The sequence below is a fragment of the Spinacia oleracea genome, chromosome 2 (genome assembly GCF_020520425.1).
Source record: "Spinacia oleracea cultivar Varoflay chromosome 2, BTI_SOV_V1, whole genome shotgun sequence".
NCBI classification, from domain to species: domain Eukaryota; kingdom Viridiplantae; phylum Streptophyta; class Magnoliopsida; order Caryophyllales; family Amaranthaceae; genus Spinacia; species Spinacia oleracea.
In genome coordinates, this window is record NC_079488.1 from 94,801,129 (window position 1) to 94,816,771 (window position 15,643).

General features: G+C 35.6%; 1 protein-coding gene across 2 annotated transcripts; it reads left to right on the forward strand.

Moving 5' to 3' along the window:
* The first annotated feature begins 12,222 nt into the window (after positions 1 to 12,222).
* Positions 12,223 to 15,643, forward strand: LOC110794088 (uncharacterized). Of its 2 annotated transcripts, none has more exons than XM_021999041.2 (2): positions 12,223 to 12,647; positions 13,228 to 15,643. In XM_021999041.2, exon 2 carries the CDS (start codon positions 13,339 to 13,341, stop codon positions 15,352 to 15,354), a length of 2,016 nt encoding a protein of 671 aa, XP_021854733.1. In that variant the 5' UTR covers positions 12,223 to 12,647; positions 13,228 to 13,338; the 3' UTR covers positions 15,355 to 15,643. The 2 variants fall into 2 exon arrangements, with proteins under 2 accessions (XP_021854733.1, XP_021854734.1); XM_021999042.2 differs by having other exon boundaries at positions 12,275 to 12,647; positions 13,233 to 15,643.

The window sequence follows — 15,643 nt, forward strand, 5'->3', positions numbered from 1 at the left end:
GCTTCCAATGGCTTGGTAGCCATCTGGCAAATCGACCAAATCCCATACTTGGTTTTCAGACATGGAGTCTAATTCAGATTGCATGGCTTCTTGCCATTGCTTGGAGCTAGGGCTCGTCATAGCTTGTTTGTAAGTCGCAGGTTCATCACTTTCAAGTAATAGAACGTCATAGCTCTCGTTCGTCAAAATACCTAAGTACCTTTCCGGTTGAGATCTATATCTTTGCGATCTACGCGGGGTAACATTTCTAGATTGACCATGATTCTCACCAGATTCTTCTAAAGATCTCTGAGTTTCATCTTGAATGTCATCCTGAGCATTCTCTAGAGTTTGTTGTTCGACTCGAATTTCTTCGAGGTCTACTTTTCTCCCACTTGTCATTTTGGAAATGTGATCTTTCTCCAAAAAGACACCATCTCGAGCAACAAACACCTTGTTCTCAGATGTATTGTAGATGTAATACCCCTTTGTTTCCTTTGGATAGCCCACAAGGATACATTTGTCAGATTTTGGATGAAGTTTGTCTGAAATTAATCGTTTGACGTATACTTCACATCCCCAAATCTTAAGAAAAGACACATTTGGAGGCTTTCCAAACCATAATTCATATGGAGTCTTTTCGACAGCTTTAGACGGAGCTCTATTTATAGTGAGTGCAGCTGTATTTAGTGCATGTCCCCAAAATTCTAATGGAAGTTTGGCCTGACCCATCATTGACCTGACCATGTCTAGCAAGGTTCTGTTCCTCCGTTCCGACACACCGTTCCATTGTGGTGTTCCAGGAGGAGTCAATTCTGATAGAATTCCACATTCTTTCAGATGGTCATCAAATTCATAGCTCAGATATTCACCGCCTCTATCAGACCGCAGTGCCTTAATCTTCTTGCCTAATTGATTCTCTACTTCACTATGAAATTCCTTGAATTTGTCAAAGGATTCAGACTTATGCTTCATTAGGTAGACATAACCATATCTACTGAAGTCATCAGTGAAAGTGATAAAGTAGCTGAAACCACCTCTAGCATTTGTACTCATTGGTCCACATACATCTGTATGGATTAAACCCAATAGTTCATTTGCTATTTCTCCAACTTTAGAGAAAGGTTGCTTTGTCATTTTGCCAAGTAAACATGATTCGCATTTACCATAATCCTCTAAGTCAAATGGTTCTAGAATTCCTTCCTTTTGAAGTCTTTCTAAGCTTTTCAAGTTTATATGGCCTAATCGACAATGCCATAGATAGGTGAGATCTGAATCATCCTTTTTGGCCTTTTTGGTATTTATGTTATATACTTGTTTGTCGTGATCTAATAAATAAAGTCCATTGACTAATCTAGCAGATCCATAAAACATCTCTTTAAAATAAAACGAACAACTATTGTCTTTTATTAAAAAGGAAAATCCCTTAGCATCTAAGCAAGAAACTGAAATGATGTTTTTAGTAAGACTTGGAACATGGAAACATTCTTCCAGTTCCAAAACTAGCCCGGAGGGCAACGACAAATAATAAGTTCCTACAGCTAATGCAGCAATCCGTGCTCCATTTCCCACTCGTAGGTCGACTTCACCCTTGCTTAACTTTCTACTTCTTCTTAGTCCCTGTGGATTGGAACATAAGTGTGAGCCACAACCTGTATCTAATACCCAAGAAGTTGAATTAGCAAGTATACAGTCTATAACGAAAATACCTGAAGATGGAACGACTGTTCCGTTCTTCTGATCTTCCTTTAGCTTCAAGCAATCTCTCTTCCAATGCCCCTTCTTCTTGCAGTAGAAGCATTCGGATTCAGAAGTGGGTTGACTGACCTTCCTCTTTACAGATTTGGCGCCAGTTTGCTTAGTTGGGCTGGCCTTGTTGCCACCTTTCTTAGCATTCCTCTTCTTTCCAGATTTCTTGAACTTGCCCCCACGCACCATAAGCACATCCTGCTTATCACTTTTGAGCGTCTTTTCAGCGGTCTTCAGCATACCGTGAAGCTCAGTGAGCGTTTTGTCCAGACTATTCATACTGTAGTTCAGTTTGAACTGATCATACCCGCTATGAAGAGAATGGAGGATGGTGTCTATAGCCATTTCCTGAGAAAATTGCTGATCCAGCCGACTCATATTCTCAATGAGTCCAATCATTTTGAGAACATGTGGACTTACGGGCTCGCCTTTCTTAAGCTTGGTCTCAAGAATTTGCCTATGAGTCTCGAATCTTTCGACTCGAGCCAGATCTTGGAACATGTTCTTCAACTCACTGATGATTGTGAAAGCATCTGAGTTGATGAACGTTTTCTGCAGATCTGCACTCATGGTGGCGAGCATTAGACATTTCACATCCTTGTTGGCATCAATCCAACGATTGAGGGCTGCCTGAGTGACCCCGTCGCCTGCGGCTTCGGGCATCGCCTCTTCTAGGACATACTCCTTTTCTTCCTGCATAAGAACTATTTGCAAGTTCCTTTGCCAGTCAAGGAAGTTTTTCCCGTTCAACTTCTCCTTTTCGAGAATTGATCGAATGTTGAATGAATTGTTGTTTGCCATATTAAAAACTACAATTGAAAAGAATAAACAAATAAATAACCATTCACAGTTTCTCTTAATAAACTTAAATTCTAGCATACATGCATAATTCAATGTTCATTAAGCATTTTATTCAAGTTATGTGTTCCGGCAGGTGTGAATAAAATGATTCCAAGATCCTAAAATCATTGAAGAACTAAGCACAGTTTGTCGACTTAATCCTAAAACATCTTAGGTAAGCAAAAGCCTTTTGCTAATAGTCTAGAAACTATTCTTGGTTGATAGGTACGTCTAAGAACTTATTAGGTAAACCTATCGATTTTGCCACGACATAAAAGGACTCCTTACTTATATCGTTGAGTTTCACCAAAACTAACATGTACTCACAATTATTTGTGTACCTTGCCCCTTTAGGACCAATAAGTAACACCTCGCTGAGCGAAAACTATTACTAGATTGATGTAAAGGATATCCAAGCAAGTGTATATTTTGGCATGGCACCTTTTAACTCAATTTTTAAGTTTGGAACTTAAGGCTCTTACTATGTTGGTTAGATTTTAAGTGAACTAAAATCCTTAATCATGCAACATAATCAAGCTTTTGATGTCATGCATTTTAAGACATATTTAAAAGCAATAAATAACTTAAAACATGCATACGATAAATGTGATCTAGTATGGCCCGACTTCATCTTGAAGCTTTAACTTCAAAGTCCGTCTTGAAAATCTCCGTGAGAGGCACCATTTTCTTCAAATAGAATAAGCTATAATTAAAACTAATTACAATTATTTGATGGTACGCAGACCATATTTGAATTGAAAAATAACTTTGGTACTTTAGACCAATTACATTCAAATTAATGGTACGCAGACCATATTTTCTATCCTATTTGGGCCATACTAGTCACTTCATAACCTGCAAAACAGTACATATACAATATATACCATTCACCCATTCATTATCATGAATGACCCACATAGCTGGTTAGTAAAACACATTATGCATCACATAAACATTTGCAGCAATTAATCAAGGGCACCAATAATCTACAAATTATTCAGTCCTTATTAATTCTAATCAAGTTGTTTTAACCTTAAGGATTTGTAGACCTAATCAAGAGTTTATGACTAAAAGGGGCTCCCACTTAAACCAATAAATTCATATGCTTTACTAATTTTAAACATAAAAATTTCTAGTCTAACCGGAAACATACAAATTTAATTAAAATTTAAAGCTCATATAAATTTATAATTGAATCCAAAAGTTTAATTTAATTTCAGTCGTATTTAAATTAATTCATGATTTTAATTTTAGTAAAATAATTAGAATAAATAAAATTTATTATAATTACAATATTCAAAATTAAAATCCAAGAAAATAATTTAAATTATCAATTTTAAAATTATTTAAAATTACGTAAACTGGAAATTTCAAATTAAAAATTTCAAAACGATCTAATCGCAACGCAACAATCCCACGCATCGCACGCCCATGGGCCACACGCGCACAGCCATCGCTGGCCATGTGCGCGCAGCCCATGCGCTGCGTCGCATCGCTGCTGCTCACCATCGTAAGGCATCACGCGAGCTGGTGCTCGCTGCGCGCGCCAGCGCTCGACGCACGAGCATGCTGCCGCAGCCCATCGCTGGGCGCAGCGCTCTTCGCACGTCGCAACAAGCAAGCTGCTTGCCATCGCTAGGCGCAGCGCTCGTCGCACGTTGCAACAAGCATGCTGCACGCCATCGCTGGGCGCAGCGCTTGTCGCACGCACAATAGCGCTCGCTGCGCGCGAGCGATCGATGCTGGGGCGTAGCACTCGAGGCACGCGAGCTTGCGCTTGCTGCGCGCGAGGCTCCGCACGCTTGCGCGAGGCAGTGCGCGCTGTGGCGCAGCTCGCTTGCTGCCCACACGCGACTGCTCGTGCCTTGCTCTCGCCCTCGCCCATTCGCCCATCGCACACAGCCCACGATACAAGGCAGGGCTGCTGCCTTGTGCTCGTGCACCATGGCCTTGCTCATTGCATTCGTACCGCATGGGCGACGAGCTCCCTTGCTCGTCGTCACATTCCCGCACTATACAACATCCCTTAAGGGTAACACGTAGCGTCCATTGCTTTGTGCGTGCAAGTTATATGAGCGAATCGCATAAAAATTTAAAATTTATATTCAAAATTAATGACAAATTAATAAATAATATTAATTTCATAATTTTAGGGCGAAAAATCGAAAATTTATTATTTAATTGATTTCCGATTAACATGGATTCAAGTCTAGGTCCTAAAAATTTAAAATTTAACATAAATTTAGAATTTTTATGGTGGTTTTTAATCATAGGTATCTAATTAAATTATAACTAATTATGAAAATCAAATTAATTCTAAATTATTCCAATTTTCAACAAATTAATCACAATTACAAATTAGATTGCATAATTAACAAGGCTAGGCATTCAAACTTGTTAAACATATACAGTAGGTCAATCAAAATTCAAGATTTATCAACAAGAATCGCAAATATTTAATTTAACATCTTAAATTTACGAAATTTTGCATTCGAAAAACTAAAACCTCCGAAAAGTCATAGTTAGGCTTCGAATTTGAGAATTCTGGGTTCGGCCGAAAAAAACTCTTTTTGTCAAAATTTTAGAATGCCTTTTACATGCGGAATTGACACAAAAATCACTCGATTTGGATGAGTAACGAAGAAACTGCCGAAAAACTGCGTACGTATAATTAAATAAACGCAATTTGCAATTAATTAACAATTACGAAAATTAATCACCCCTTTTAATTCTTGCAAATTTGTAATATTTAACCATGTTCATGCAATTTAGATTATGAAAATAATAAGAGGCTCTGATACCACTGTTAGGTTATGATACATATGACAATTCATAAATCATGCGGAAAAACCATAAAGCCAGGAAAGCATATTATTTACACATAATCATTTAGCATAGTTTAGATGCATACACTTTGTTGCGTGCCTTACCTAGCTGCGCCCGAACCGAACAAGAACAAGTCTTTAGGACTCCAAGTGTCGTCCCTCCGTAGATAGTCCACAGCACGTCCGGATCCGCCTTAAGCTTGACCAACTAGGATCGCCCTTAAGGTACTTAGAATTTTCGGCACATATAGGCAATTGTATGACTGAATTTTTACTCTCAAAAATCACTTTGAATACTTGAATACTCGATATAAATTGTGAGCATTGATCACCTATTTATAGGGCATGGGTATCGGATATTAGAATCCTACTAGGAAACGATTTAGTGAATCTGAATTAATCTAAAATTCAATCACTTAATTTATCTAGTAGACTTAGGAAATCAATCTTATACGAATCCTAACCGATCAAGGTTTCGTACGCAAGCACAAACACACACGCAGGTGCAGCAGCCCACGAGGGGCGCCATGCGCGCGCGCGCGCTGAGCCCAGGCCCAGCAAGTGCTCGCAGCCCACGAGGGGCGCGCGCATGCTGGCCTTGCTCTCGCGTTTGGGCTTTGCTTGCTTTGGTCGCGCGCGGGCTTTGCTAGGCGTTGGGCCTAGCTTCGTGCTAGGCCTTTCGTCTAGCAAGCTCGTCCGATGTTTATTCGTACGATACGCTTCCGATTAAATTCCCGGTTCCGGAATTCATTTCCGATACGAACAATATTTAATATTTCCGATTCCGGAATCAATTTCCGTTTCGAACAAATATTTAATATTTCCGTTTCCGGAATTATTTTCCGATTCCGATAATATTTCCGATTCTGACAATATTTCCGTTTCCGGCAATATTTCCGATTCCGGCAATATTTCCATTTCCGATAATATTTTCCGATACGTACCATGTTTCCGTTTCCGGTAACATCTACGACTTGGATAATATTTATATTTCCGATACGATCCATATTTCCGTTTCCGGCAATATCATCGTTTCCGGAGTATTCATTTCTTGCCTGTGACGATCTCAGCTCCCACTGAAACCAAGATCCGTCGATTCCGAATATCCATAGATGGAGTATTTAATGCCATTAAATACTTGATCCGTTTACGTACTATTTGTGTGACCCTACGGGTTCAGTCAAGAGTAAGTTGTGGATTAATATAATTAATTCCACTTGAACTGAAGCGGCCTCTAGTCAGGCATTCAGCTCACTTGATCTCACTGAATTATTAACTTGTTAATTAATACTGAACCGCATTTATTAGACTTAACATTGAAAGCATACTTGGACCAAGGGCATTATTTCCTTCAGTGACAACCTAGGTTTTCCTATTTTCCTATAAATACATGGCCTAAGGTCGTGAATTTAATATGTTAATTTATTTATTTTGCCTATCACATAGAGTGAGATCCCGAATACAAAACACCTTAGATTTTATCCTAGTTGGTTGAACCTAAGGCGGATCCGAACGTGCTGTGGACTTTCTACGGAGGGATGACATTATTCGGTCTAACTTGCTCTTGTTCACTTCGGGAGCATCTAGGGAAGGCACGCATCACAAAGTATGTATTCTAAATTATGTTTATTGATTATATGCAATTAATTTTGATTCTGGCAATTTATGGTTTTTTCGCATGACATTGGATTGTTCATAACCTAATAGTGGTATCATGAACCTCTTTTTAATTACATAATCAATTATAATTAACATGGATTAAATTTTATAAATTTGTAAGGAATTAAAGGGGTGAATTAATGTTGTGGTAGTTAATTGCAAATTCATGCGATTATTTAATTATATGTTCGCAGGATTTTCGACAGTGTTGTCAAATTTCATCGGAATTTATGTTTTTATAGTGAATTCTGCATGTTAATGGAGTTTTAAAATTTTGAAAAAATAAATTTTTTTTAGCCCAACTAAGAATTCCCAAATTCAAAGCCTAACTATGACTTTTCGGAGGTTTTAGTTTTTCGATGCATTATTATAATTTTAATGATGTTAAAAACTAATATTTTACATTCTTGTTTAATAATCTTGAATTAATAAATGACCTACTGCATATGATTAACAATTTCAAGATTTAAGTTTGTTAATTATGCAACATAATTTGTAATTATAATTAGTTTGTTGAATTACGAATAAATTAGATTTTATTTCGTTTTTCATAATTAATTGATAATTTTTGTGATCTCATGATTAAAAACCACCTAAAATTTGTTAAAGTTTGAATCTTTAAAATTTTATGAACCCTAATTTTAATCCCTAACATTTATGTAATCGGAATTTTATTTTTAATTTAGGAATTTTCGATTTATCGCCTAAAAATTTATGAAATTAATATGATTTATCATTTTATCATAAATTTTTTAAAATTAGAAATTTTCAGTTTTTATAAAAGGTACACGAACTTGCACGTACGAACAACGCCGCAAGGGCTAAGAACGTACAAGCACCTCGAAGAGCGCTGCTGCTACTCTTGGGCGCAAATCATACAAGCGATGGATGCTCGTGTTGTGCGTTGCGCTGTGTGGCGTGCAAGAGTGCAAGGGTGTGCGCAACATGTGTTGTGTGTGCTTCCTGTGCATGTGAGGCGTAGGCGAGGGCAACGAGCAAGGCAGAGCTAGGTGAGCGGCTCGCTGAGCAAGGGAGCTCGCATGAACGCTGCGCCAAGCACACCCACCAAGCGAGCGTTGGTGACGAGGAGCGAGCACTGGATTCGAGCCAAGCGGGTGTTTGCTCTGTGTTGCCAGCTTGCCAGTGAAGCAAGGCATCAACACAACGGTGTGATGGCTTCGGCCATGAGCACGCGTGCTATGCGCTGTGGCTACTAGGCCTTGGTGAGGCATGGGCCTTGCTTTGGCTGTTGAGCACGCGTGCTATGGCATTGGGCCATTGTGCACTTGTGCGATTTTGTTTTCCGTTAACCGAAGAATTTAATTAATTTTATTTTCGTGCTTATAAGTTTTTTCTCGGTATTTAATTTTATTAGTTTAATTATTATAATTAATTTTATACTAATTATTTGATGAAATTAAAAACCTTGAATAAATTATAATTAATTTGTTTGATTAATTAAAAAGCAAATAAAGGGATTTAAAATAATTAATATATGAGCTTCAAATTTTAATTAAATTTGTGGTTTTCGATTGGACTTGGAAAAATATTTTGTGTTTAAATTAGTAAAGCGTATAATTTTGGGTTTGAGTGGGCGCTTTTATTCATATTATGGTTAAAACCTTGATTAGGTCCTCACTTCCTTAGGATTAAGAAACTTTATTAGAACTAATAAGGTCAAATAATTGGTAGATTCTTGAGCCTTAGTTAATTGTTGTAAATATTATGTGATGCATATTTTCTGCTAACTTTCTAAGTGGGTCATTCATTGATAAATGAATGAGTGAATGGTATATTGTAAATATATTATTTTGCAGGTTGCGAAAAGTGACTAGTATGACACAAATATGATAGAAAATATGGTTTGCGAACCATAATTTTGAATGTAAAATATGGTCCAAAGTACCATGGTTTTTATTGAAATATGGTATGTGTACCATCAATTTGTTGTAATTAGTTTAATTTTTGCAAATCGTATCTGGTGAAAATGACGCCTCCCATGGAGAACTTCAAAATCAGGGTTTTCAATCCATTTTCAAGATAGAGTTTGAAGTTGAAGTTTCAAGATGAAGTCGGGCCATACTAGATCACAATTAATCTTATGCATGTTTAAGATATTTATTATTTTAAATATATTTGGATATTATGCATGAGATTGCCATAATTTACAAACTAATATTTTTTCCATACATAAATAGTTTATAAAAAATGTTAGAGAATAAAAATAAAATAAAACAGATTTTCTTTTAGGAAAATGGTTTTTGGCGGGAAAATTTTGCATCAGGAAGTGACACATGTCATTCCTAGTGTCTGTTTTAGTATAAAGTAATAGATAGATAGTCTTGACAATTCTATACTTTCATTCACAGTTTTTGGTACTCTGTATGTTAAATGTACATATTTCGTACTAGATTATGTCATACTTATATTCCTATAATGTATTGCTCGTTAAACTTAGAATTACTTCATTATATTTTATAATCTATCTATATATATTATCAAATCTCCAAAATAATGCATGATATCTCTCCATCTGTCGTTATTATTTGGCAAATGACATGGCACCATGTCATACGCACCCTTATACATATTGTTTTCTCATCAAAAAAAAACTAGTATTTTGACCCGTGCAATGTACGGGAGCATTTTGTAAAGTTTTATAAGAACTTACGGAGTACATAATTATATTGCTCGACATATAATAACTTAGATATTATGAAATTTTAAATTACTTATATGCATTTGTAAATTTTTGTTTAATGTAAGTTATAAATATATAAATAAATAGAATCACATTATGTATGTGTTAAGGTTATTACTAAGTTAATCTAACAACATTTAGTGAGAACAATTGATCAAAGGTGATGATAATGTAACATATAATCTTACGTCAATATAAAAACAAACGGTTATTAAAATAATCATAAATAAATGGACGAAAATTGACATTTAGCCACAAAAAAAATAATAGACATATAAAGTAAAACACACATCTATACTAATATATTAAAAGGCGTTGCGAAAAATGTTTATGTGTCACATAGAACTCTCCTGCTTACGCCACATCATCCACTCACCAAGGCTATGTGATGTTAATGTCAACCAAAAATCAATACAATAAGGTTCGAACACAAGACCTCAAGTTTGGAGAATAACTCTCATTACCATCTTAACCAACCACTAATTGTTGTTTATCCATGCACGTTAATTTACAATACATGTTAACATGAAGTCTAAAACAACTAAATTTTTATGTTACTTCTTATTTCGTATGGACTATATTAGAATAAAATAACCGTTACAATATTAGAAAAACCGTGAATTAAACAATTAAAATATTAGGAAAATTACTTTGCATGGTGCAGATAATGTACATGTGTAGTTGATGAACTTAATGAATCTTTTCACTTTATGGTCTATACGTATCTTAGTCAAATATTGAGTTGAAAAAAATCGAATTTAATTATTCAAAGTAGCAACCGGGGCATCGCCCGGGCTACACACTAGTTACCTTTGAAAATGTGTGATTATATATAGTTGATTGTGCAAGTCAATATATTTATAAGGAGTGCATTGAACATGAGAGGTTGAAGAGTCATCCTGACAGATGTTTAGCTTCTTAAGCCTTCTTTTTAATAAGTACTAATGTTTATTATTGTTATAGTTATGAAATATTAATAACAATTTAACTTAGTTCATTAAGTTATGATTATTTATCTGTATGAATATCTTTTAGTTTTTTTATTTGTTTTTGGAGGGGAAGTCTTTTGAATTTTCGCTCTTTAAACACAAGGACATGTACATTAATAATGATGTCTTTTGATCTTTGTCTATTTTAATTTTTTTTTTTCTAAAAGAGAATATTGATGATGTGAAGACACATGTCACATTGTAACCTATGGTTACATGTCACATTCTAACCTATGGTTTTAGTTTTTAAATAGAGGTATAGATAGATGTGGGTGTCGATGCTCAAACTCATGATTTTGCTTTCGTTGATGTAAATTTTAACCACCACTCCAATTCAACAACTTATGGCTTTAAATCAATCAAAAAAGATTATGTGCTATCAATGTTAACACTTGAATGCCTAATATTTGAATAACCATTTATGTAAACAAAAACTTATTAAAAAATTTCGTTATACTTCATACTTTTTTTTAAAGTTATTCACATCATACTTGGAATTGTTAAAAAATTGGTAATATAAAATAGGGAAAAAATATTATACTTTTTAGCTGGCCCAGTATATTTTCCCCCCTAAACCCAATGTACAATTGTAATTTAAGATTTTTTTTTATAAAGTACTACGTATAAGTGAAATACAAAAAAAAAAAAACGAATTTTATACAAATCAAGTACTCCGTAGTAAATTACCCAAAACGTTCAACAAACAATTATAGCTCTTAAACAATATACTTCCTACGTAATACTTCGTATAATAAAATTTACAGTATATGTCAGTAAAGTTTTGTAAAAGATAATTTCAAAATCATGTAAATATCCGGGAGCATCGCCTGGACCAATAACGCTAGTTAGTAATTCATTTTCTAAACTTTCCTACCTTTTGTGATTTGTATATACCATATTTGTATAAACATACTCAAATATTATTGCATTATCAATGAGGACCTTAACAATCTCATAATTCCCTAATTCTTGGTACAATTCCACTAACTAATTGTATTTAAGGATAAATGCCTAATTTTTGTTTATAAAGTTCAGAAAGATATTGTGAATCAAATATTTTGAATTAATTTTAATATTACTGAAATAGGGAGTTACCTTTTACCACATTTAAGGTTATAATTTTTTTTTAATTATTCCTAGTACAAAATTTTAAAGGTAATAAAATAAATGAGATTAAATGTCATATTAAATGTATTTTTGTCTTGTTCACCAAACTTAACCATAAAAAACAAAACATATCAAATTGCTATAGAAATATAATCAGAAAACAGATATCTTAAGCATAATAATTAATTCAAAAAATAAATATTTATATAATGACATCACACATTTTATTTTGATGGACAAAACTACCCATCACCAAATTCACCCCTAAATAAAAAGTAGAATAATTAATTAATCAAACTAATAATTATTTTTTTGTACTATAAAAAATAAAAAATATAATATGCGCATTATACACTAAGGTGCATTTTAGTATAACACCCCCATTAAATATTGCAATACTATAAACGGCGCTTACTTTTTAACCAGATTATACATTACACAAAGTATCAAAATTATTTCATTTTGGTAAAACTATTTTTTTCCTTTCTCTTAAAAACTCTTTAATCCCTATTTTTCTCTCTCCAAATTCCGGTCGCCGGAAAGTTATTCCAAAAAAAACAAAACTTGAAATACCCGTTTGCATTTTCATACCCCTTTGATTTTTGTTAAAATTGTTGAGTTTAGATTAAAAATAATAATTAAAATAATTTTAAAGGGTGAGAAAATAGCCGATTTTTTCACCCATTTATTTTGGAAAATTAATTTTACAGTTTGAATCTAGTGAAGTTTTGAAGAGGAACCAGCTGATCGACTAGAAGATCTATGTCGTGTTCATTTTTCAACCCAGTTGGACTATCAGTAAGTTGAGCTTAACCTTTTTTTTATAGATTTTTTTGTTATTTTTTTTTGTTGTAAATATGATACTTTTATGATTTATGAGCTGGTTTTCTTTTGAAATTTTGGGGGTTTTGCATTTTTTTTGTAATTTGGTTTCTTTTTTTGCGATCTTGTTTGAAACTTGGTTGAATTTTTGTGGGTAATTTTAGTTCTTTCCTAGTAATTTGGGTTTTATTTTTTTTATTGAATTTAGATTGTTTGCTTTAATATTAATGCTTATGTGGGATTAGGATTACCTTGAATTGTTGCTGGGAATTTGCTGTTGTTTTCAACTAGGTTTTTTATATGTTGATTTGGGTATATTTTTGTGTGTTTTAGATCTAATATCGCAGAAACTTAGCTCGTTGAATTTGTGTTGAAATTTTGTACTTACCTTATAATTTTTTTTTTAAATTTCCCATTAATTAGACTTGCTTTGCCGTAAAATGAAAGCTGTCTGCTATAATTATAATCCTTATAGATTTGTGTAGAATTAAAAGGTGAAAATGACTAAATTGAAATTGGGGATTTCCTTAATTTTGGTTACTGGGTTTGACTGAAGTGCAGACATGTAGATATGGGCTGTTCCACCACTCGCTTTCAGTGTATGGGCGCTGTTTGTGGTCCTATTTGTAATTGAAGGTAGAGTGAATCTGAGTTGCCGAGTTTTGACATGGAATCGAAGCGAGAAGAAGCTCTCGTGGCGAAACAGTATGCTGAGAAGAGATTTGTTGAAAAAGACTTTATGGGTGCAAAGAATTTCGCGTTAAAAGCGCAGATGTTGTGTCCTGAATTGGAAGGTGTTTCTCAGATGGTGGCGACATACGACATATATGTTGCGTCTGAGGGGAAAGTTAACGGGGAAGTTGATTTTTATTCGATTCTCGGGTTAAAACCATCGGCAGATAAATCTTCGGTAAAGAGACAGTATAAAAGGCTAGCGGTGTTGCTACATCCAGATAAGAATAGAACTGTGGGAGCTGATGGGGCATTTAGGTTTGTTTCTGAGGCATGGACTCATTTGTCAGATAATGCTAAAAGAGCTACATATGATCTCAAGAGGAATGGTCAACTGTCTTCTACAGTGGCTAATTGTCCCAAGTCTTCTCTTCCTCCTACATTTTGGACAGTCTGCACTTCTTGTCAAGTTCAATATGAATATCTTCGTAAATACGTCAATAAGAGGCTCTCATGTAAGAACTGCCGTGCTACTTTTATGGCTGTGGAAATGGGAACAGCTCCCATTAACGGTTCTTACCCCGTTTCTAAGGCGCCTGATAATGGATACACTAGTAGTCATGCTTATAACAACAATATGTCATTCTTCCCTACTAGTCCTGTATATGTTTCTGGTAATGGGGTCCCCGGGTATCACTCTGGCCATGGTTCTGAATATGTTTCAAACGTGTCTTTTCAATGGAGCACATCCCCAGGATCCACTGCTGGGTATGTTAGCCCTAATGGATTTGATACATTTTACCAGACCAACGGACATCCAAATAAACCTAGGAAAAAGATGAAAGCTGATTCAAGTACCAATGGATCAGTTGGCTGTAATCAATCAGTCGGCACAGCAAAGGTTACGAGGCCGTATAAGAAAAGAAAGGTTGAGGGTGGAGGTAATATGTCTGTAAATGGTAGTGAGTTTGGTGGTAGGGTTGTTACCGAAGCAATGCCCAAGGAAAACGGATGCACTGTACCCAAGTTTTTTACCACTAACGAATCCTCTGCTAGGCGACCTGTTCCTCCATTGATTGATATCAGAAGCTTGTTGATACAGAAGGCCAGAACAGAAATCCAGAAGAAACTGGCAGAGATAAAATCATCATCATCTGCTGAGAATGGCGAAAAGCTTCATAGAGAACCTAGCAGACCTGGAGAATCACGCAGAAGAGCAAATCTGTGTATCTCCCATTTGGAGCCCAAGAAACTTGGGCCAGTCACTTTAACAGTTCCTGACTCTGACTTCCACGATTTTGATAAGGACAGAACAGAAGAGTGCTTCCAACCAAAGCAGATATGGGCACTGTATGATGAAGAGGACGGCATGCCTCGCCTTTATTGTTTGATACGCCAGATCATCTCGATGAATCCATTCAAAATTCAAATTAGCTACTTGGGCTCTAAAACGGATACTGAGTTTGGAGCAGTAAACTGGATAGATTCTGGATTCACTAAATCTTGTGGACATTTCCGGGCTACGAATGTTGATATAATCGAAGGGGTCAACATATTTTCACATGTCTTAAGCAGGGAGAAGGCAGGACGAGGAGGGTGTGTTAGGCTTTTCCCGAGAGGTGGAGACATATGGGCAGTGTACAGGAACTGGTCAAAGGATTGGAATAGGTCAACTCCTTACGATGTGAGGCACCAATATGAAATGGTGGAGGTTATGGAAGATTACAACGAAGAGGTTGGGGTATGTGTTATACCACTCGTTAAAGTAGAGGGTTACAAGACGGTATATCAGAAGAGCACGAACAAGGCTGCAGTTCAGTTGATCCCTAGGAGAGAGATGGTCAGATTTTCACACCAGGTGCCGTCTTGGTTGCTGAAAGAGGTGAGTGGTTTGCCAGATGGATGCTGGGATTTGGATCCTGCTGCAATTCCAGACGAACTTCTTCAACTGGTGAACAAGGATGTGGAGCTCCAAGATTTACATAAAACAAAAAGTGAGAAAGACTCCTGAAAAAGAATGCCACTCTTTTTGAGCATTCTTTATGTTGTTTAATGGGTTGGTTTAACTTAATACGAATAGAGAATATGATAAAGTAGGGCAGGCAGGGGGTTCACCTTAGGATGAATTAGAGTAGATCTGATGTGGGTCACAAGCGGATCCACTACATTGAACCCTAATGATTTTAGAGGGTTCATATCGATCTCATTGAGTGATTTTACAGGTTTGTACACTGCCCATATGTAGCATCTTGTACTCAATTCTTAAATTGATTTTACTTGGTTTTACAGGTTCTTAATAA

Coding starts and splice junctions, on each gene's coding strand:
- LOC110794088 (XM_021999041.2), top strand. CDS start 13,339: ATGGAATCGAAGCGAGAAGAAGCTCTCGTGGCGAAACAGTATGCTGAG.